The sequence below is a fragment of the Ictalurus punctatus genome, chromosome 12 (genome assembly GCF_001660625.3).
Source record: "Ictalurus punctatus breed USDA103 chromosome 12, Coco_2.0, whole genome shotgun sequence".
Lineage (NCBI taxonomy): Eukaryota > Metazoa > Chordata > Actinopteri > Siluriformes > Ictaluridae > Ictalurus > Ictalurus punctatus.
The window spans coordinates 21,537,103-21,562,213 of NC_030427.2; the positions used below are offsets into that span (position 1 = coordinate 21,537,103).

Consider the following 25,111-nt stretch of genomic DNA (forward strand, 5'->3'; position numbering starts at 1 on the left):
TCATCAAACTGTTTTAACTGTGACAGAGCCTAATGAACATTGAGGATTTTTATGAGGATTTTCTTGAACATTTCAGGGCCAACTTAGACTGCAAATCATTTTGCAAGCATTTCCTCAGTCACATTGTTTCTAATTCCTTCAGTAAGTAGAATTCTAAGTGGAACGCTGTGGAAAGAATTTTGTCCTGTGGCCTATAGCTGGGGTTTTATCTGTAGAACACTTAGAGAAGATAGATAGAGAGGTGGAAAAACTGAAGAAAATACGGTCCAAGTGGTCTCCAACAAGAGATGAGGGGGAAGAATGTCCAATGATCTGAGCTTAGGGAGAAAATAAAGATGATCCTGAGAAGTAATACGGATGAAAAGTGAACTCAAATGGCAAATGGGAGAGGAGCGAAATGACTATCTGTGTGGATCGATTGCAAGAAACATGCTGTTAAAGTGCATGATCCTGGACAAGTGTGGCCTAGTCTGCCATGGGAACATCGTCCTGCCACTCGGCCACTGTTGATTCATGGATCATTTACTCAGTCTTTAAAACACACATACACACACATGCACACACACACACACACACAAAGAACTAGTCTAGTCTTTAATAGTGAGGTGGCGGGTATGAGGACAGCAGGCACACAAGAAAATCTCCAATTAGACAACAATTCACTGATTATAATGGGAAAAGTGGAAGATTTGAAAAAGTACTGCATCTTTGACAGTTATTTATGCTCCTTCATCCTTTACACAGTAAAGAACTAATAAGATATAGTAGCCATTAAAAGCAATATAATCTACTGTGGACTTGCTTTACAAAAGCACTACCAGGGTCATTTTCCAAGGAGACCGACAATGGTCAATGGTCTAATGATACCTCAGCATTATCAGCACATCACCTGAATGATCTACCACTGCTGTAATAGTCTGAAAAATTATTCACCCTGGAGGCAAAATGATCTATTCTGTCTTTCTTGGCCTGAATTTGCTTTTATGACAAGCATCCATTTACAAGCTTAGAACCTTACAGCACTATGTCAGAGATAGTGAGCCATAAAACTGTCCAGATATGGATCAGTGCAAGGTCTATTCTCATCTTGCTCCGTCTCATCTTAATAATAGAGGTGATTAGTAACACATTTGTAGTAACACACTCTGCTATTTTATACTGTAGAAGAATAGATCTAAGGTCCTGCATTTGTGTTACAGCAGAGGTGTTTCTTGTAAAAAAAAAAAAAAAAAAAATTATATAATTCATTTGTCAAATTAATGGATGCTATTTAAGTGACGTTATTGAATACGAAGGTTTGTTTAAAGTTGTATATAAGCATTCCATTAAGCATAGAGCTCTGTCCTTGCTACATATATCCTCCATCATTAAAGCAAATGCATACTGAAAATAAATCTCCACTTCATCCATTTTGGATATGATACATCATAGCTCGGTTGCCGAGTTATGCATCAGGGGAACAGTGGTGGCAGTTTTAAGAGTTTTTGCTTTGTGTTCACCGCATAAAGGTGACAGACATCAGCAGGGATACTGACCTAGATGCATTTAAAGATTCTGGAGGTCATGGACACAGCTTGGAGTAACAAATAGGACTCAGGAGAGTTGGAAAAAAAAGTCCACAATCCAAGAATCAGTGTAAGAAAGGGCAGGGACAAACATAATAATCCATAGTATTATCAAAACCAAAGGGACAATCCAAAGAGTAGTCAAATAAGCAAGGTAAGGGTCGAACATCATGATGCAAAACATAGATCAAAACGCTCAAAACATGAACAAATATGATCATTGGCAAGGCTTCGTAAAGACAAAAATAATACATGTGCTTTATATAGTCTGAGAATGGGAAATGAGTAACAACCAAAAAATGATTCCTTAGTATTCAGGGAGGGGCCCTGTGGTGGCTTGGTGGTGAATTATTTTTGACTGATGTGACACTGGGGCGGGAGATATTGATTACTTCCAGTTTTAATACAATGCTTAGATCCACTCAAGATAAACACCCACACACAAGTAAGTTTAAGGTTAAAATATGATGAAACTGACAGCATTCTTAGACATGGCCTGCTACAAAGAAGAAGAGAGAGAGAAAGAAATATTAATGGGCATAGAACAAGTGGTACAGTGTGTGATGGGGAAGGAGCTCAGTGCATAGATTTGGCTGCTGCTAATTGCTTTGGTAAATTGAAATTGAAACAGTCATGCCAATGAAGCATTACTGGATTGAATTAGTTGAGACGATGGAAGAGTGAATAACACACAGAATGGTGATGGTGGTGAAAATTGTGAGCTTGACACATCTGCCAATTGTACACACTCTCACAGCCACCCACACACCATTGCATACACACTCCCATAAACACAGGGCTGTCAGTTGCAGCTGAACACACTGGCCCTGCTGTGAGCTTGCTGATACAAGGATCCTAGTGTTGCCAGTGCTGTGGCATGTCCACACAAACAAACAAACACACAAATACACACATATATACATCATTTGCTCACACTGTCTTTCTCTCGCTCTTTTACTGCCTTCAAGAGAACACATTCAATTGTACCTGTCATTCCTGTAAACTCTGCTAATAAGAGATAAGTCCAACTTTTTGCATTTCATTTTTGTCTCTGTACACAACATACACATATACACTCACACACATATAGACAAATCCCATACCACAGTCTCAGACCTGGATGAGGTGGTATCTCCATCTCAATTGATCTGAATAAATCCCAGTGCTGTGTTGGGTGTTGAGGCAGTGACAGAGACATAAAATGGAAACATTGAGAAAAATAGAGGCAATTTGTGGCTGTTATGGAATATTTAATGGAGTCCAAATCACAGAGAGAGACAGCCTACATACAGCATGTGTCCACTTAGGACATCTACTTTGTTCACATCACAGGTCATTTTAAAACCATCAATCAGACCAATATTTATTTCAGAGATAATTGTTTATAAATACTAAAGCTAAACCACAAGACATCAGACAGAAAATTAAAACCTTATCGCAACTGCAGTTGCAATCAAAATTATTCAACCATTCAAATCAGGTTTATTGTCAAAATGTACGACTTTCAGCTGTTTGTAATGAACAAATCAAACAAAACCAATTGAAATAGCTCAACACAATGAATGCTTCAAGTGGTTTCCCCAAATTCAACTGAAAATGCAACTTATAATGATTTCTCCAGTTTCAAAATTTTCAACCCCTTCATGGCAAGCAACTTTAGTACTTAGTAGAGCACAATAATTCTGTTATGGCCTGCTGCAAATGAGATGCACAGCTTCTGGCAGCGTTCCTGAGGAATCTTAACCCTTTCCTCATGAGCAATGGCCTCCAGTTCAGTAATATTCTTGGGTTTGCGTGCTGCAACCGCCATCTTCAAATCCAACCACAGATTTTCTATGGGGTTCATGTCAGGTGACTGTGATGACCCTGTAGAATCTACCAGGACTTCTTCTGCAACCAAACCTTGGTGGAATTTGAGGTATGCTTGGGATCATTGTCCTGTTAGAAGGTCCAATTTTTATTCTAAAAATAAACTATATAGTAGCCTATAGCATAACTCAAGTGTGATGACCTCTCAACTTATTACCTGCCCCACCAAAATCTATGGTGACAAGCTGCTGATGGTGGAGACATTAGAACACAATAGATATTTAATCCCAACAAACACAATATGTAGGCATTTTCACACACCCTGTTTCTTCAATTCAACTAAGGATCTTCACAACATTCAGCTATGAAGGACATCATAAGAAGAACAAATGAAATCATGAGAACTGATTTACAGAAACATAAAAAAAAAAATCCTATTACTCCATTTTGACCACAATTTTACATTAGGGAAATGTAATTTATTTTCCATCTGAAATTTATTTAATCCATTTAATGAACATTATTTGAATTATTCCTTTAGTATACTAATTGGCTTTCAATTATGTATTACTATTTGTTGACCCACTCCTAAGTGACTAAGTTTACATGGACAGCAGTAATCTAATTACTGACCTTATTCTGAATAAGACAATATTGTGATTAAAGTGTTTACATGAGTTGCTTTTAGAATATTTCTTTCATGTTCCTGTTTTAAATGTTATAGAACATAGATCGATTAATGGCACACGTCATTACGTCCCTATGCCACGCCGTCCGACGTTCCCTCCAGAATTTCACGTATCAACATACAGTTCATCTTCGTTATGGTACCGTATACAGTTCTGGGTGTTTCATTTTTAATTTTACGAAAGCTTCAAGTGCAGTTAATTATTTGTCATGCTAAACGTGCAAATAGACGACTGCTTGAAGCCACGGGCTTCGTCTCAAACCGCATGCTTACCTACTATATAGTAGCTCAGATACATGTATTTCACCTAATATATAATAGGTAAGTACATGGTTTCGGACGCAGTCGTGCTATCTTGTTTGCTGTCAAACGGTTGAGCACTGCCGTGTGTGTACATGTCCTGTCGCAAAACTCTCACACGATGTTAATAGTGTGATTAAGGTCTGTACATGTCTATAACACACGTCAATAATCCACATGTCTTAATTCGATTTGTGTTTACTTCGAGTATGACTTGAGTCGGATTAAGGTCATCAATAATCGCTGTTGACAAGCTTTTTTCTTAATCAGAGTATTGTCTTAATCAGGTTAATATCGGATTATTGTTGTCCATGTAAAGGTACTGAGTGGCTGCTGTTTCTTTTAGGTCAGATCAGATCAGTAAAGCCTTGTACTTCCTATGGCTGTCTGTTTAATTTCGGATTATATAAAATTATATCAGGTGATATCACCAGTTATCATAAATTTTCTCAACTGGTATCCATATTAGTAACAAAATTTTCATATTACTCAGGCCCAAGTCTGAAATTTGTTATTTAGCTCTGCACCGGCCAAGTGATGAAAATACACCAGAAATATGTGGACACTTGACCATAATACTCGCATGTCCTTTTTGAACATCGAATTCCAGATTATTCCGCCATCTGCTTTTATAATAACCTCCACTCTCCTGTGAAGTCTTTCCACTAGATTTTGAAGAATGGTTGTGGGGATTTGTGATCAGAAAGTGAGAGACATTTTTCTGAGAAATCTACTATTGATGCATGGAGATTTGCTGCCCATAACTCAGGAAGATATGTGGAAAAAGCGCTGGGTATAAAAACTAAGAGTTAGGGTGGTAAAATAGAGAGAGCTGGAAGGTGTGGGGTATTGGGGGAAGAGAGAGATTAATAGAGAGAAGGACAATGAAAGAAACAAATGTGAAAAAAGCATGGTCTACATTTAGGCACAATACATAACCCGCTTTTTGGAAAGAACAGCAATGCAGTAACAGGTCTCCTGGGGAGAGAAAACAATAAGCGGTGGGCGTGACCATGGTGAGTATATGCTCCCAACCCTCTGCATGATCTCTTCTATATCCCTCTTCTGATCTTTTGTTCTATCATTTATCTCTCATCTCTTTTCCTCTCATTTCAGTCTCATTTCCTCTCATCTCTCCTTTTCGTGTCCTGTCACCTCTCTGTATTTCCCATAATCCTCTCCCCTGCCTGCAAGTAGACCTACCAAGGGGAAGCAGCCTTTGATACATGAAAGCTTTATTTTGTTTACCTACACATTGTACAAATACCAACAGGAGAAAAGTGTGCATGTGGGAAGACTTGAGTGAAGCATGTCCTTTCCTTTGTATTCGTTTTCATTTCTTCCAACCTGTCCTCCTCCATTGCCTCCTCTTCCACTCCATTATATAGAAATCCTGATTGCTTCAACCCTATACAACTGGCCAGAGTGTCAAACGTTTCTAATAGCATAACACGGTCTTTGTTGCAATCACAATGCGCTAACAAGTTGTGTTACAAAGCCTCAGAAACAAACAAAGCCTCCCTAATCTTTGCAAAGCAAGAGTAATTACGCATCTAACAAAGAACATTATTAGAATGCTCAGTACCTATTTAAAGAGTTTCTTTGGCTTGTAAAATTATAGAAACAACTTTGCTGTAATTTTCTAAAATTATATGCTGTAATAATGGGATGGTGTTGTTCATATTCCTATAATTAAACGGCAGGCTGGGCTGGTCATTACAGCTAAAAAAATGTATCACGACATAATGTTTAATATCATTCAGTATCAATAATTATTGATAAATTTTTATCTTTTTTAAACAAAAACCAGTAGAAAAAAGGTTTGAATTTAACCACTGTATTTTTAATTTACCCATTTTATTAAGGCAAAACAACAAATAATTTTAGTTTTAACAGTCAAAAACAAAATAGAATTTAAACAAATATCTTCTCTCAAATATATCTTCTCTTCTCCTGGTGCTCTGGTTTGTGCTCAGCCTGTTAGCATAGTTAGCCTAGCCTCATATAAAACTTCCACTTTAACACTTAATTTCCGGATAACACTGCTGAGGTCTGCATCTGACGACTCAAGCTCCTGCTCTGAGGACACTCACTGTCCTCCCCAGAGCCGACATTTTAAACAGAAAACACAAAAAGCGGAAAAATGTCACATTTGTTCTTTGCCCGCTGTTCCGAGTCACACACAGTGTACATATGCAAAGCACTGCAAGTCTCTCACAGCTTGTTTCTCCGTGCTTGGCAGAAACATTTTTTTTTGCAAAGCTTACACAGAATGGTGTTCTGATGTTGGTCAGACAAAATGAAACCAAAAAAACCGCAAGCTGACTTGTACTTTTTTATTCACAATCCCCCGGCAGGCAGAGCATTTATTTTTGCATGTGTTCTGATGTCACATGGCGATGACACAACCAAATCCCACAGATACACAACTTGTTATTGCTTGTCACTTGTAGCACACTCCTTTATTAAGGTATATGATAGGCGGTTTATGATCCAGGGACGGCGCATAATTGAGGGTTGTTCATGCAACTAAACTTCATGTCTGTTTACATTTTATCGAGTGTTATACCGAACATTTTTCTTAATCGTTACCAATAAAGGTGTACCATCGATAAATAATTATACCATTTTATCACCCAGTCCTACTGTAACATTTAAAAAATGTTTTCCTAACTTAATTTTTTTTAGCTGAGAACAGTCACTGTATCACCTAAAATCAATATGTGAACCTGTTAGCGTTCCAGCGGTAGAATTTTAACACACATTTTTGCAACATTATTAAGAGAACTTTGCCATTTACACAGCTATACCTTGTCCGTATGTACTCATGCAATATACTGTTGGAAAGCTAAGAATATTGTGATTTGACTGATATAAACCATTTAAAGATACAATCACAAGCGCAGCTACAATCAATGTCTTTGTCAGACCGCCAGCATACATACAAACAAACAAACACCAAACGGAGGCAACTCACACTTTAAGCCTCATAGCAGACCACTGATCCATAACATCCCAACAAAAGCTGGCAAAGGTCCAAACAATCCAATTATGTAAAAATATATAGTCCAAAATACATTTTCCATCAGTACGTACTACTGGTGAATCATTCCAAATTATCTCAGAAGATCACCTTTTCTTCTTATCTTCTCAGCACACGAGTGAATAGAACTTATCGGCAGGTTCCAAAATGGCCCCCGGGCTTTGACCTATCAAATGACACCTCATTTGAACCGATATGAGCTTCCATGTCCTGTCTATAGGACATGGAATAAAATCCAATGAGTGTCTGTGCTAAAGAGAAGCTCCTCCCCCTTTCCTACGTGAATAGCGCAAGCTGTATGCTGCCTGCTGTATCGATGACTTAGCTATCGTGTTACCACTGAACCGCTTAAAAGAATGATATCTTGCTTCATGGGTGTGTTTCAACACTTCAATATAAAAGTCCCTGCGTAAAACTCTGTAAACAATGGCAAAAAAGCGCATAAAAGTGCACATAGGTTTCAATTATGAATATACATATGAAAATACATATAAATATACATATAAATATACATTTATAGATTGCTGGATATGTGATATCATAAATGTAAGAAAAATCAAGAGTAGCAGCCTATTTATCCTAATTATGTGTACATTGTTACCAAGGGCCCTTTGAAGTCTCCAAAAGGTTTTGGCAAAAAATAAATAAATAAGTAAATAAACGCATGGAAAAATATGTGTAAAATCCATCCATACATCCATTTTCTTCACCGCTTGTCCTGGTGAGTGTCGCAATGGCAACATGCTAAGAATTAACTTTATTAATTTTATTTGGTATTGTTATCAAATTTGAACTTGGACCAGGAAAGGCTTCATGTTGTGGTTCAATTGTGTTTTCCAGCTAATAGCTCCCAGCTAATAATAATAACAATCAGGTGGAAAAAAAAAAAAAATCCCTTTCAGGGTGTTCATATTTCTATTACTCAATACCAGTAGCACTTATAGTGATTTTTCTTCGGAGTGTCCCCTTTCAAACGAGACCAAAACCATGCATGTGCTCCAAATGGTTCAAGAACAGCTTTAATTTTACTTTGGGTATACCTGGGATAGGCGTTTAAAAAAATTAAATCAACACAGAGCTTTGAGATAACTGCCTTAGCTGGTATCACCATCACGCTAACTACTTCAGCTACGTAACCAACACAATCCAAAACACTATCTAGGAAAAGGTCAACCTACTCAATTTGAGGCACAAAATTGGTTCAAATGAGTTTCTAGTGGTTAATTTTTGAGATCAACCCAATACTTTCTAAAATGGTATGCTTACTTTGGTAATTTACAGTAATACTGTGAGACACAGCTTATAGAGAAGATAAGTTATGCTTTTCTAATTGAATAAGTATCTAGTTGTCACTGGCCTAGTTTGCAAGATGGCGTCTCCCCTCATAGAAACCAGTCATAACACCATCTGTTGTATGCTAAACAGACAAAACAACAAGCACTACAGTTGTATTTGAAGGAGGGAGAGGTCATGAGGTCAGGTGGGGGCTACTGTTTGTTTTACCATTGTCTTTCTATGTGGACATTATGGAATGTGGGAGTCAGAGAAAGCTAACAAGTATTAGAAAACATTTTGAATAGCTTGCTCAAATGAATTTTGTTGCCTCAGCTTCTCTTAGATCTATCACGTCTTATACCTGTTATAGTTACAACAGAATCAGCAACAACTAAGTTGGCTTTTCAACCATATGCTTTAGATCTCTAAAATGGACCATGTGCAATAGATCTTACCATCTCCCTCTCTTCCACAATTATAGATATATTATATGCAACTATAATAAATACATGTCTACATATGTATGAAGCCCAGTAGTCCTCGGGGAGTTTGTGCTTATTCAAGGGTAATTAATCTGCAAGCTCAATGCAACATTATCCAGTCCTGTCTATATTAGTTAATATGGATTATAAATTGTGGCTTTGAGAAGAGTGCTAGCGCTGTGTTCGTGAGTCGATTCCATGCCAACTTCATGGCCACCGTGTAATGGTCATGTAGATGCGAGGAAAGAGTAGCTGTTGTGACAGATGCTGCATTGCTCGCAAACCTGGAAGCGTCACCCTCTCCTTTGTGGGCACTAATGAGCACCAAAAAGGTAGGAGGAATTTAGAAGTAAGTAACAAACGGAGGGCTAATACTAGTCCAGCACTTTAAAATACTGTATGTTCTCATTTGATAATGATATTATAATGCGATAAATAAGCATTTAGATGTTGACCCTGTATATAAGAATCATTTGTGCCAATATTAGATTGAAGTTAGCCTTGTACTGCTTTCTATATACACACTGAATAAAAACCTCTGGATGTGGAAGCGCTTATAAACATCACACAGTATTTTTCAACCAATCCTCAAACTACTCCATATTGCTTTTGCACTACTTCTGATTTGGGTTGAGTACTGTTTTGGGTCTCAGCCTCAGTGGTACATGTTTGCTTAAAGGACGATTTGCACAGTGCATTGTGAATCTGGAGGTATGCACCTTGGCTCCTCTGAGTGTCTGCAAGCTATGCTCACCCATAAATCATCTGTTCATATGCATTGTTAGGAATTAGGAATCTCCAAAGTCGAACAATTAAAAAATATATGTCTTCAAATGGGAGATAAATACAACAATGACAATCAAAAAAAGCCGATTTTGTGTGACTGTGTGGTTCACCTCAGCCTCCTCCTGCTTGAACTGCATAGAATAGTGCACACTGGTCTACAACAGCTATCAGTTCAGGAGCTGCACGATATCAGGGCCAAGAAGCAAGCTGGACCCAGGACACCTAAAGAAATGATCTGTTTCATAAACTCCCCTTAGGTAAACAGTACCGTTCCATCAGAACCAGTACCACACGACATCTGAACATTTTTTCCCAACAGTGGTCACTCCTCTCAACAAGCTACATACAATAAATAAGCAAAATTGCCCTTTCCTTCTCCTGATAGCATTGAAGATGAACTTCATTTGGTATTTTCTGTTTATTGCTCTGTATGTGATATCTACATTTTGTAGGACTGTTAATACACTTTCTGTTTGCACATTACCTGTTCTTGCGCTGATCTACCAAGTTAATTTCCTGTGTACTTTTGGCAAATTAAGTTATTCTGAATTTATATTAAGCCTGTTTGATATTATTAGGCTATGACATCCAGCCATCCAACCATTTTCTGTACCACTTATCCTACACAGGGTCGTGGAGCACCTGGAGGCTATCCCAAGTGGTTCACATCAGTCTCCAGGGAACTCAGGGCACAAAATGGGGGACACCCTGGACAGGGTTCCAATCCATCGCAGGGCACGATCACACACATACAATCTCACTCAATGGACAATTTAGAGATGTCAATCAGCCTACTATACATGTCTTTAGGGTGGGGGAGGAAACCAGAGTACCCGGAGGAAGCACAGGGAGAACATGCAAGCTCATGCATGCAGGACGGAGGCTGAAATCAAACCCCCAACTCCTGGTTTGCAAGGCAATTGTGCTAACCACTAGGCCACAATGCACCTGGACATTCAATAAATTAAATTTTTATTTGTATAGAGCTTTTAACAATGGACATTGTCTCACAGCAGCTTTACAGAAACATATAAACACAGGATACAGATTTTAAGTGTGTGAATTTATCCCTAATGAGCAAGCTGATGGTGATGGTGGCTAGGAAAAACTCCCTAAGGTGATATGAGGAAGAAACCTTGAGAGGAACCAGACTCAGAAGGGAACCCATCCTTATCTGGGTAACAACGGATAGTGTGAAAGTAAAAGAAAGTAGGATATAACAAACAGGAATTTGTTAATGGAGTTTTAACATACAGTGAGTTTAACATAAAGTGAGTTTTAACATACAGTTGTAATAGTCCTCTAACACAATATCAGTTTATGGACAGGACTGCTGTTCTCTGTTTGTTTTGTTCATCACAATTAGTGTTCAAAGCACTTTTGCCTTATTTTGGAGTATGTTCCAGTCTATGCCAGTGTTAAAACGAGGAGCTCCGGTGCAGAATGTGTAAAGGTTGGAAGGTCTGAGACAGCATTTTGAATATTTTTTTATTTTATTTTATTTTTTTATCGTTTCTCTCTTCTGCACCCCCTGCAATTCTTTCATGTTCCACTAGGAGGGTGCAGCCCACAGTTTGAATACCTCTGACACATTGTAAATAATGTGAATGTAAAATGTGACTAAATAAAGATTTAAGTGTGATAGTAAGATTTTGGATGAATAACACATAGGTTTTGACATTACTAAATGCTTCTAGCTAGCTATATTTAGCTACACAGATCATCTGTGTTTAAATTAACTTCTATAGCCAGCCAATATATTTTTTTCAATGATTTAAATTATTATATTTCTGCCATTATATAATTGTGTGTACAGTAAAATATGTGTGATAAACATGTAAGCATAAAAATAAGATAAATATCACTTAGTTGACATTTTTACATTTTCAGGCCTATACTCTAAACGGTTTCACTAAGATGAAAAACAAGGGCCTCCTTGCACATAGTGGAACATAGCACGCAGCTATGCATAACAAATAACTATATAACTTTATGACTCTGTTGGGATAGCTATAAAAATGGTGCCTATGGAAACAGACTCAGGCAGGAGTTAGGACCTGTGGGAATGGAGTTAGGATGGAGACATTATGTTGTCTCACACATATTTCTTGGTTTTTTTTTTTTTTGTTTGTTTTTTTTTTTTGCTTTTCCACTCTCTTCTATATTAAATTTGCACTGTCTGTGCAGTTTTATTCGACATAGGTGATCACACCAATTTAGCTTATTATGCATGACTGAGAGAGACTCCTGATAAAGCCAGTGTTGCCTGCTGTGTGGTAACAAGATCTTTGTAGAATATTGTTGCAAGAACTACTGGTAACACTTTCTTAGTAAGCTATATCTTTAATTATCTATAAATAAATTCATGACATGGTATAATAAAATAACACATTATAATACATTAATATGGTATATATACAGTGATGCTTGAAAGTTTGTGAACCCCTTAGAGTTTTCTATATTATTGCATAAACATGACCTAAAATATCATCAGATTTTCAAGTAGACAAGTCCTACAACCTCTAAAGAGTTTGTATATCACAGTCAGACAGATTGACAGTGTATAAATGAAGGAAATTCATTGCTATTGGAAAAATGTTTTGTGTTTGGATGAGACCAAAATAGAACTTTTTGGTTTAAAAGAGAAATGTAAGAAGTTTTGCAGTATAATTTGTGTTTCTGGTAATATTATGCTGTCTTTTATTCCAGACCTGTGTAAAATGTTAACAGTCAGGTTGCAGTATAAGCTCCTGATGGCTTCATTCTTTTTCTGATGATTTATTTGGAAATGGAAAAGACAATTAATAAATACAGTATTGTCAGTCAACCTGCTTTCAGGCCACCCAAATCCATAAGCTGAACAGCTGAAGACTGCCACTTCCTTTCTACTGACAGCTACTCAGTCACTGCCTAGGAAGGTATCTGACAATACTCTGACAATCTTAACAGTCCATAAAGTCTATACCATTAAAACAACATATACAGTACAACTAGTAACAATCAATTAAATGGTTGGGATTTGGCTGAAGCTGACTTTTATTTGGAAGCAGCTAGTCTGAGATGATGTACTGGCCAAAGCAGATTTAAATCATAGTTGGAAATCTGTTTTAAAAGTAATAGGGTGAAACATTTGGAAATGAAAAATGTTTCTTTACTGGACATATTCATCCAAAGCAACTTGTTGACTTTGCTCTACCAGTTAAGTTACAGGAAGAAGATTTACACATAGAAAAGTACCTTGCTTCCCCAATTTTTGTGTCATTCGTCCAAATTTTTGGAACTCTTCTTCTCCTATATTGATCTTCTTTGGGATAAGATTTTGAATTCTTGGTCCAGTAAGCATTTGGTAACATCTTGCATTTTACGATATTTTACCTGATACAATATCTCCCATTTCACCACTCTGTCCAGTGTATTATACTGGATCATACCATGATGGTTTCTTTTAGAAGTTTATAAGATATTCTGTGTTCTCTGACATGCTCCTGTACCTGTAATCACTTTCCCTGCTGCATTTTCATAGTAAATCATGGCTTAGGATAAAAAATAGGGAACTGTAATAAAAAGCCTAAGATTTGCTAAAGTCTAAAATTTGCTAAAGCCTAAGATATGATAAAGCCTAAGGTCCTCAGATTTTCTTTCTCCAGCACTGTTCATACAAATCATGATGACTTTTGAAAACCAGCACTCATACAGACACCAGTAAAATGATGCACAGCTGTTTATTTTGTTATTAGCCCTTATTCTTTCATTCCGTGTGCTCAAATCTGTGCTCATTTCTGTGCAATTTTGATAAATCAGAGCCATTTTAATTGTTCAAAACTGAGCTGTCCTGAATTTTATACTTCAATTTATGCTTTACAAGCTTTTACAGTAATCGCTCAGTGATCTATTATCCCTTATCCCTTTTACACATTTGACTCTTTGCATAGCAATATTTGTTTTATTTTAGTTTACTTTTTAATTTCATTTATATGAGAGACGAATACTTAATATGTTAATGAAGCCATTGTGTGTTTAATGCCATGGCTACAATTAATGTACCTGTTTAAATGTCCATGCATCCCATATCCATGTTTCCTTTTTTACTTTTACACCAATTACAGTCTCACTATAATCATAAAATAGGTCTGCCCTACATTTCCTGTGTTTTTTAACAGTGCTGCATGACCTGAGAGGGTCAAGTTCTAGGGCAGAGCCTCATGGACAGATAAATTTATCTTCACCTTCACCAGAGTGATGATATGGGGGAAAGTGTGAATTCCACCTTATCTGTAAAACATGTTGATGTGGACAAATATGGCTGCCAGTGGAGCCACGCTAGACTACAAGTTCTCTGTCTGCTCTGTCTGCTCTTCTCTCCAACATTCGCTGTCTTCAGCTTCGGCTTACTAGACTTCTACATTGTTATATTCATGGAAAGATGACACCAGATGCAGCCACTTATTAACTTATAACTAGCCTACTATTTGTTCTGCCGTTGTGTAAATGAGAAAACAACTTCTATTTTAATCACCGCATCATTTTTTTTTTTAATTAAAGGTTAGATTGCTTTCAGATTTTCAGTGTGATACTAAGCTAATTAACCACAGGCCATTTTTCTTTTTTTCATTTCTTTTTTACCCATCTTTACTAAGGGGGCCATTAATTCTGGAGCTGACTGTATGCCTTGTTGTTTATCCTGCTTCTATTAACTTTAGTTCATATGTGCTGTGTCACAACCTGATTATTTATTCGTAATCTGTCCTATTATTAGTATTATCAGTAGCAGTTCTGCAGAATGGTGTTCTATATGCCACAGTCCTGAAAGCACATTATTTTGTGCCACATAAATCAAATTCTCAAATCTAAATGAAATCCTCTATACTTCACTTTAATCTCACTGTCATTGTTTAGCTTAAAATCCATGCTCTCACTTTGCTTAAAAGCACTTTGCTAAAGCAGCCTTTTACAGGTATATTTTGCTAGTGTGAATTTGTTCCCTGGCTTGGTATATCTGTCACAACTGGTGCCAAAACTGGCATCACAATAACAAACTGCTAGTACAGCCCATTTACAGATGCAATCAATAATCCGTAGTGGTGTATATATAAGACCTATTTATGTAACAGTGGTTCACAAGTATAACAACACAGTTACAGATGTGTCAGTATTCGAAGTGGTTGCACGCACATTGCTGAAAACCATTGTCCTGGAATTGCATGTTCTGTTGCAAAAAAAGCTTTCAGATATCAATGCATGTCACTTTGGACAAAACTACAGAATAGCTTTTCAGACATTTATGTTTTGGGCGGGGTCACTGCAGATGTTAGTGTGCGGGTACTGAGAGATTGTGCCTGATGGCTACAGACATTTGAGGAATAACACCCTGCCAGTGATAAAGAAATATTGTTGACAGAATTTGGGACTCAAAGTGCCACCTCGTACGGCTGTGCGAGTCACTACCTGTGGAGCTCTCAAAGGAAAAATGCAGAGGAAAAGATGTGTGAGCGGGGATACTCTCTGTGCATTAACGTCACTGTAGTGGATGATGTGTTCGTAGGGTCTTACTTTTGCTACATTAAAAAAAATTATAAATCATAAGTTACGGTCAGCAGTAGCATCTTTTGTTATAACGCCATCATATTACGTCCAACGTAATTGTTCCTGTTCATTTTATATTATTGATTGATTTCGCATGAGAAACAATGATAACGTTGTGCAAATCAAACTATATATTAGTACTTTCGAATTAATTTAGAATTATTTCTGTGTGTAGTGTGCTACTTAAATGAACTATGTGAATGGCATATCAATAACACACTCGCTTAGGATTGAATTGTAATTTACACAGAACACATTATTATCCCTCGTTCACTTAAACAAGGTTTTATAAACTGTATTGATGTAATGGTTTATGTACTGAAAAATGTCATTGTCTGTGAGCAGGATGCCATATACCATATATCATGATAGAATTACAGTGAGAACAGCAAAGAGGGAGGCTCAGAGAGAAAAGGAATTAAGAAAAAGAGAGAGAGAGAGAGAGAGAGATCTGTATCTGTTTAGTGCTCAAAATATTTGTATCTGTTTCTGTTTTTGGATTTAGAATGGAAGTGGGTGTGGTCCATATCAGAAGTGGTGGTTCTGGTTATTTGTTTCTTTGTTTGTTTTTGTGTTTGTTTGTTTTTTGTTATGTTAACACTGAAAAAGAAAAATAAGCCATTTTTCATTCACAAATTATACTAACAAATAGCCATCTAATAATATTTTTTAATCAGATTTACTTCAGTTTTTGGGTTTGTTACATTCCAGAAAGACCAGAAAAGTCACACTATCATTATAATGCCTGTATGATTGTCCAGGAAGATTTTCTTTCAAGAAAAATGAAAAACATGCACAATGAACATTCAAGTTACAATTTCTAAGAAGAACTAAATGATTATTTTTGGAAACATGCAAGAGAAATGCAGCTCTGTGCACAGCGTGTGGTGTGTGTTAGCTATATGGAGCGGCAGCTCTATGAATAAAAGCATATTTCTTTTTCTGTTTGTATGCTTTTATTTTGGAGGTTAGTAAAGCAGTTTTTACATCTTGCCACTGGAGAAAACCACTGCGGATGAAAAGCAACATAGTACAACTCCTATTAATATCCAAAACATACTGGACACTGGAAAAAAAAATATTTCTTAAATAATATAGCAAGTGAAAACATCTTAGATTTAGGCAAATGTATCTAATATTTCTCATTATGAGATTCTAAAACACAAATAATTCAGTCGATTTCTATTTTTCATCATTTCAACTTTGAAATGGTCAGTGATTCTTTCAAGCTCTCACTGTTACTATGAGAAATCTCCCTCCAGCTTTGTGTCTGTGATGATTCCAAGCCTTTGTACTGTGCCTTTCTTGATTACTGTTTAACCATAGACTGCTTCGTGTTTATCGATTTAGTCATGTCTAGTTTATACCCGCTTGCCGATCGCCTGACCTTTAGCCTGCCTGACATTTCTGAGTATTGTCTAGCCCGTTGTCTGCCACACAGGTTTTAATAAAAACCACTGAACCTCAACTTGCGTCCGTCTGTCCACATGACAATTTGCACTTGCTAACAAATCATTTCGCAGTGGATTTATCCTTTACTGATTCCTTCATTTATCTTCAGTAACTGCTTTATCCTAGTCAGGATCATGGTGGATCTGGAGCCTATATAAGAAACATGGGAATACACCGTGTATAGGATGCTAATCCCAGGCATTTTCTGTTTTTCCAGGAAATATGAAAAAAAATAATGTTAACTAAAATTGATATTTTATACATCCGCTTGTGCTTGTTGTCTGGCATGTAGTAGGCTTTCAAACATAGCAATGTAAAATAATAATGGTGCATTTGTGTGGCCTCACTGAGTAGTAGCATGAACAGTTAAGTTACTGTAGACACTGAGAAGCGGCTAAGTAAGCTTAATTATATATGTAAAAAAAAATATCCAGTTCACCTAGCTAGTCTATATAACGTACGTCAGGTTTTGGAGACAGCTTCAAGTGCAAGCAGACTTTATTATACAAGGTGAACAAACCAGATACATGAGTAAACTCACTGTGAGACTTCATGCTGTATATGTGACAGTGTCATATTGCCTGGTTGTAGTCTGTGAGGCTGATGAGACTGATTTTACATGTGTGCATGTGCACTGTGTACTTGGTGACGTGTCACATACTGTTCTCACAGACATTTTTTTTTTTAAAGTGGGATCATTGGGATAAATGAGGGATAAATTGTTGTTGTTCTGCCCTTCAAAATAATAACAATTTTCACCAATCATCCTTTTCAAAAGTTTACACCCCCTTGGATCTTAATGTATCATGTTGCCTTCTTGAGCATTAGTTAATGTTTGGACCTTTTGTAATAGTTGTGTACGAGTCCCTCAGTTGTCCTCAGTGTGTAAAGATGGATCTCAACATCATATAGTCACTGTTGGAAAGGGGTCAAATATGCAGACGATGCTGGAAAAGTAAAGAATGTGCAGGACCTGGAGGATTTTTCTGAAGAACAGTGGGCAGTTTAACTGCTAAGCACAAACAAGGGACTCATGAACAACTATACCAAAACATAAACACTGTCCTTTATCATCCAGATAACGACACACAGTATTAAGAATCAAGTGTATGTAAACTTTTCATTTGTGTAAATGCTGTTATTTTTGTGTCTTGTGGACTATATGTGAACATCTGTTATATGAAGACCAGTTACGCATGACAAACATCCTGTACCTCCTGCTCATGAAATGCAGAGCCTAATGTGAAAGTGACATCACATAATTGTGCTTTTGGTAATGTGAATTATAAGCACGTCATCATTAAGAGGATGAAACCGAGGGTCGTCTTTGCCTACCTTTGTGCTGCACTGGCCAAAGTAAAACTGGCACAATCTAAAACAGTTCACTCCATTACAAAGTAAAAGGAAAGAGGTATAACATAATGTGTGTGGATGCTTCTGTGCATAAGGATGGTAAGTGCATTCACTGCCTCAAAGCTTCTCCATATTATCTATATGGAAAAGTGAGTCCTTTTAAGACCGCTCAGCTGATTATAATTCTTTATCTACTTTTTGATTCTGTTACGGAAACCCAGGAGGATGAACTTTAGTGACCTGTGAGTCTTTGAACATAGCTCTAGTACACTTCCATACTGGTCTGATCATCTAGGAACATCTACTCTGACCTTCACTGCTCCCAATCACCAGCAACACACACACACACACACACACACACACACACACACACACACACACACACACACACAGTGTCAGGGAAGCATGGTGTGAGCCTGATCTCATAATCACCCACAGCAAATCCCCAGTTAATGTGCATGGAAAGACCACTGAGGTTACCTAATTTACACTTAGTACTGATTTAACTAAAATGCCCATTAAAATAATCCACAATTACAACACTTATGTACACACAAAATGAAGAGAAAGATATCATCTAATATCATCTACTGCTCATCACTTTCATCCAATATCCTGCGTTTTCTCTGCTATACCTATATAGAGCGTAAAATTAAAAGCACAAAAGTGGTTTTGCCTGTATGGGCTAATGAGTTGAAAGTAATTGCAAAAGCATCTACTCAATGATTCCTCTCCCTTGCCAGTGGCATGTCTTACGCTAGTGGGAAATACTATTTCGCTCTGGTTGATGCTTGATGAAGTCTGAATGTCACCAAGCCTGCTGATCAGTCTGATTAATTCTGTTTTCCTCAATGCGTTAGACGTGGATAGAGAAAAGCACAAAGGGCCCAATAAAGAACCACAGCATTTCTCAAGAACCAGAGCCCTACCAGAGATCTACAACTGGAACCAGAGGAGATTCATTAAGTGTAAAATAACTTGATTGAAGTGGAGGAATATGTTTGTGACTCAGCAGAGGCAACAAAGCAATTAAAGTGCATGAGCATGCAGAGAGAAATATTAGTAGTAATAAGTTGGGCAATTAAATACCTAGCAAACAAACAGTTATTTTTATTTTATTTTTTTTTTTTTTGGCTGTAATGAATATGATGCTGTTTGCATACTGGTGTCATTTATAGAGAAATACTTCAGACTCAGAAGTAAATAACTAAATAAATAATTATACACAGGCAGTCTGAGCAGCAATAAATAATAATACAATGAAAAGTGAGCATGACTGAGTAAAGAGTACACAAAATATTCATTTGTTTGTTTAATTATTTCAATGATGCTGCATACCACATGGGATATGCGTTGAAATTAAAACTGTCACTTTTATCCTTCATCGCTGGGAGGGTGGGCTCTGGCATGTTCTGTCATTTTGATTGAACTTCATTTGATTATTCACTTCTAATTCAACATGGTTGCACTTTATAATATCAATGTTTCAAAACCATGCTTGAATAAAGAATTTTAAAAAAGTTCCATGTCATTCAAAATGGCATGACTGCATTCGGTGATGTAATTCTGATACTTTGCTATTTTATCTATCTTTTTATTTGTTTGTTTGCTTATGTATTCATCCTGAGATTTCCCAAGTACATAAATATAAAGCTACTAATCCACATAAAATGTGCCTAGCTACTTCCTGTAGATAACAAGGTGAGTAGGTTGCTTTTTGATGGTGATGGTGCCATCCTTTCTGGAAACTGGGAACGCAGCAGCTACACTAATACTGTAAGCCTAAAGATGTTCATGAAGTTTACATACCCTGCTGAGAAAAACAATAGAAACCACCACAGAAATTCTAATGGTTTCCACAACAAATACCATTACAAACCATCAGCTAACCATTAAAACCATTACCATTACTATTATTGGTCCTTAATAGTATCCAGTGGACAAAACATGCCACCAATAGAAGGCAACAAATGACCAGTAGAGACCCACAAGGACCATTACAGTTTCCATTAAAACTAATACAATGCCCATTATAACCATTAAAATCATTACTAATTCTATTCTTTTCAGCAGGGTAGCAAGATAACCAGCTCAGCAAGCAATATGATTAACATTTGGGTAGAGTTTGTTATTAATAATTGTGCACGTTTGTCAGTAATAACTTTGACTGTGAAATACAATTACCTGTACACAAAGACTGCACAACTTGTGTATAATGCGTGAAAAAAAAAACAATCTTGTACAATTAGGCCATTTACTCTATTTATTTTTATTTATTTTCAATTTACACTCTTATTCTTGCCACATTAGTTACATGTTAGAAGGAACTGCTTCCCTGCTATCAATTTATTGTCGCTGCTGTTTGTTGTTGGTTTACACAGTCATACTTAAAGAGATGCTGAAAACCAGTGTCGCATTCCTAGAAACTGATTCTGACTCTGAGTCTTCAAGACCTTATTTTCTAAATTCTCCATATATTAACCCAAAGAGTGTTGTTCCTGAATTGCATAGTCTAACACTGTAGGTGTAAGCAAGTTTGTGTGTGCTGCTTAGTTGGGTCTCTCAGTGATTAAAGCTTGGTGCTTGGTCTCACACTGATTACAGTGATTAGTGATGAAGTGATTAAAAGTCATGAATCAGAGTGACCTGATATTTGAATTTCTAAGTAGGCTACAAGTAATTAGTATTGGCAAAGAGTTCTGGTGTCTAGGCAAGTTCGAGAGAGAGGGGGAGACAGAGAGAGAGAGAGAGAGAGAGAGAGAGAGAGAGAGAGAGAGAGAGACTTGCAATTAGAAACAGTGATCACAAGAACTTGTCACTTATGATGCAGTAGCTCTTAACTGCTGCTCAGCTTTGTACATGGGAACACGTGTATAAAATGAACCTCAGATTAATTACTTAGTATTAAAAATAATGACACAAGAGGAAAGGAGGGAGAAAATGATGTTTTTCGCCAGCATCAGGACCACCTCATCAGAAATCATAATAATGCACAGTGCAATGGCATACAATTATAATAATCATCTTTCCAAATGTATGCAATGCTGTTTAAAAACTTCTTTAATCGTGTAAGGCGTACTGAGCACCAACACCATGCTTCTAACAACTTGTGCAAACTTGTAATCAAACAGGCAATAAGTAACGCGGTTTAGATCACGCACTTCGCAGCACCGCACCGCTTGTTAACTGTGTGACAAAATCTGTATGTATGATGAAACGTCCATTACCTGTTGGCCCTTCAAGATTTTCGCCGCAAATCCCCATAGCAAGAACAAGTATAAAAGTCACTGCGTTCATTGTTATTCCGGTTATTCGCAGCGCTCGATATCCGCGTAGTGCCTTGGAGAAGTCGCGCGCGCTTTTGCGCCCATTAGCCGCCGCTGCTCTGCTAGAGCTGATGCTGAGTTTACGCGCAGCGTGTGCGCGAGCCCGAGCCGCTCCAGCTGACGTCAGGGCCAATGGATCAAAAGAGTTTTTTTTCTTCTCTCCTGTCTCTCCCAGCTGCGCTTTTTCTCCCCCCAAGACTCTCTCTCTCACACACATACTCTCTCACCCGCGCACGCACACACACACACACACACACACACGTGCGCGCGCACGGCGAGTCGATGGCGCCCTCCTGAGGAAATGGTACATTACGGTTATGTCCGAAGTATCACAATACCTGACAACTTGGTTATAACACATTTTTACAAAGATAAACTGTTTTTAAAATCCTTATAGAAACAAAATCAGGATTAAAATACATTTGTTCAATCTCCTGAAGTTACAACAGTGCCATAGAGTAGTAGCCAATACTTTAAAAATACAGGAAAATCTAACTATGTGTAAAAACTGTTTTATCCATCTTAAAGAGAGCACACAAAATCCATTCATTCAGCCCAGAGTGTAACCTGGCCTGGGCATTAGGGCTGTTGCACCGTTAGCCCTGAATAATTCTCCACTTGGAGCGGTTTGTCACTGTGTAACTAACTGAACGTCAGTAAAAGAAGACGGCAGTGTTGTGATTTTATAACTTCAGCGAATGGAATTGAGAACAATTAGACAAGGTTTATAGGAAAATACGTGGAAATACTGGTGTATTTCTAGCTAGCTCACACAGTCAGTGTGAGGAAAAATGGATACATGAATTTAAAAAAAAAAAATACCAGTAAAGGGGTTAAAACTGAAACAGTAACATCCTCTGATGTTCAGCAGGAAAACGAGGTGTGTAAATGTCTATAAGAGTTCCAACTGACGTGAACATGATATGAGCAGAGCACAAGGACAGATAAGGTACTTTTGCATGGCACTGTAGCAGCTAAACCCATACACTGATAGCTTAGCTGTGCTTCCCTTTGGCTAGCGACACCAAACTAGCCTAGTCTCGTTTTAGATAGCCAAAAAGTTGTATATTTTTTCGGTCTGGTAATTCTGCAAACAGTGATGACACCAGAGGCAAGTTTTATGATAAATCCAACTTTTTGCCCATTTTTCACATTTTTAATTTTTAATTTTAATTTTAAAGCAATTAGCCTTCACATGCAAGAAAAAAAAATGCATTTGTCTATTTAGAAGCACATTTTTAAACATATTTTTCATGGACAAGAATCTGGGCTCAGGCTTGGATGATTAACAGTCCAGCTAACGCCCCTGATTCAGTCAACTCAGGCTTCACTAAGTGCTTTATCCTGGTCAAGATTGTAGAGTATCCAGAGCCTATCCTGTTGGGGAAAAAACATCAATAGAAACCCTCATACAATTTGTAATGGTTGTAATGGTTATAATGGGAATTGTTTCGGTTGTAATGGGAACTGAAGTGGTCCCTGTGGGTCTCTACTGGTAATTTGTTGCCTTATATCGGTGGAAGGTTATGTCTAGTGGATACCATTAAGGACCACTAATGGTAATGGTTTTAATGGTTAGCTGATGGTTTGTAATGATATTTGCAGTGGAAACCATTAGAATTTCTGTGATGGTTTCTAATGGGGGTTTTTTTCAGCAGGGTATCCAGGGACCACTGGGATGATAGGCCATTACAGGGAACCATGTTTATGCACATGCACATATGCATTCACACTAGGGCAATTTCGCCTAGATAATCATCTCAATGGCAGGCTTTTTGGATGTGGGAGGAAGCTGGAGAACTCCACACGTACACACAGGGAGAATACATACACACAGACAGTAACCCAAACTGCGGATTGAGAATAGACAAAACTAGGACCATTGTTTGGACGGTGCAACTGGTGCGAGATTATATAAGGCATACTGTTTTTTTGTTGTTGCTGTTGTTGTTGTTTTAAGTGTGTGACGCAGCACACTGCCTAATGGTCACCTGCCTAATGATTTAAAAATGGTGACAAGCAGAGAACAGAACAGGTTTAAAAAATACATGTCTTAACAAGAATTAAAGGCATCTTTAGAAGGCTCATTGGATTGATTTATAAGACAGTGTGTGGAAACAAGGATTGAGGAGTGCGAAACAGAACACGATGGAGAGCAGGAAAAGGAGCAGGAAGTGGAACATGCTGGCTTAGCTGAGGTTGTCATTCCTCTTGATGTAGAAAGAGATGGCATTGGTAGTGCTGCTGGTACCAATTAGATGTGAGATGTTTGAGGTAAGACATGCCCATACATAGTACTGATACCTACACAGTCGTAATTGGTTTTAGTGATAAATATAATATACAAGAATTGATATTAAGATGGTCAGGTCAGGCTTTGAAGTTAGATGAGGAGGTCTGGGTTACAGTCGGGTTTCCAGTTCATCCCAAAGGGATGTGGGGTTGAGGTCAAGGCTCTGTGCAGGACACTCGAGTTCTTACACTCCAACCTTGGCAAACCATGGACCTTGATATGTGCACAGGGGCATTATCATGCTGGAACACGTTTGGATTCAACCTCTTAGTTCCGGTGTAGGGAAATTATAATGCTAAATCATACAAAGACATTCTATACAATTGTGTGCTTTACAGTTTGTAGCAACAGTTTGGGAAAGGAATCCATATAGATGTGATGGTCAGGTGTTTTTGGACATATAGTGTAGACTGACACCTTAATAGAATATGTTAATTTAAGTATGATAAATTGGCCTCCTTCAAAGTGTCCAGAAACTCTGTTGTTGCCATTTCCCAAATAGTCTGCACATAATAGGCCTCATTTATCAAGTTGGATATGAATGGATTTGTTCATAAAATGTTCATAAAAGCACTTACACAAGATATTTATGGTATTTATGAAGATCCCGTCATTTTGCAAAAACACTTGTATGCTTCTTATGCTCCTGAGTGTGCATAAATTTATGCATAAGAAATCTTACGTAAATCTCGATTGATCAACTTCATTTGATGGATTACTGAACTTTTACATATGGAATATACTGTGAAGTGTAAACTGCTTATTTATTTACATTTACAGCATTTAGGAGATGCCCTTTATGCAGAGAGACTTACAGCAGTGCTTTGGAGTCTCTATCAAAAACATATCCTCATGATAGTTTACTAGGTCTGGGACTAAGAATACCACTGAGAAATATTTTGTGAGATCCAGTCGTTTTATATTATTGGCATTAATTAAATACACTTTTCAGTTGTGCTCCTTATATGTCTCTGACCAAAAGTTCACTTGTGATATAACTTCATTATGACACGGCTGATTTCCCTATTCAAAAACAAAGCCTCATTGTGGCTTATTGTCAGGGACTCTGTCCTGATATCCTGACTAAGCTGGCATATCACGATAGCCATGCCACACTGGACAAATGAATCATCCTTACAATACGCCTGGAAAACAC

The 25,111-nt window shown here is 37.5% G+C and overlaps 1 protein-coding gene across 5 annotated transcripts in view; it reads right to left on the reverse strand.

Moving 5' to 3' along the window:
- The window catches only part of ptprua (protein tyrosine phosphatase receptor type Ua), a 297,952-nt gene extending 276,093 nt beyond the window's left edge, over positions 1-21,859 (reverse strand). For all 5 annotated transcript variants that reach the window (XM_017480742.3, XM_047159179.2, XM_017480743.3 and 2 more), the window contains exon 1: positions 21,564-21,859. In XM_017480742.3, coding sequence (XP_017336231.3) covers positions 21,564-21,633 — 70 coding nt within the window. In that variant the 5' untranslated portion in view covers positions 21,634-21,859. The remainder of the gene's footprint in view (positions 1-21,563) is intronic.
- Positions 21,860-25,111: the final 3,252 nt, after the last annotated feature.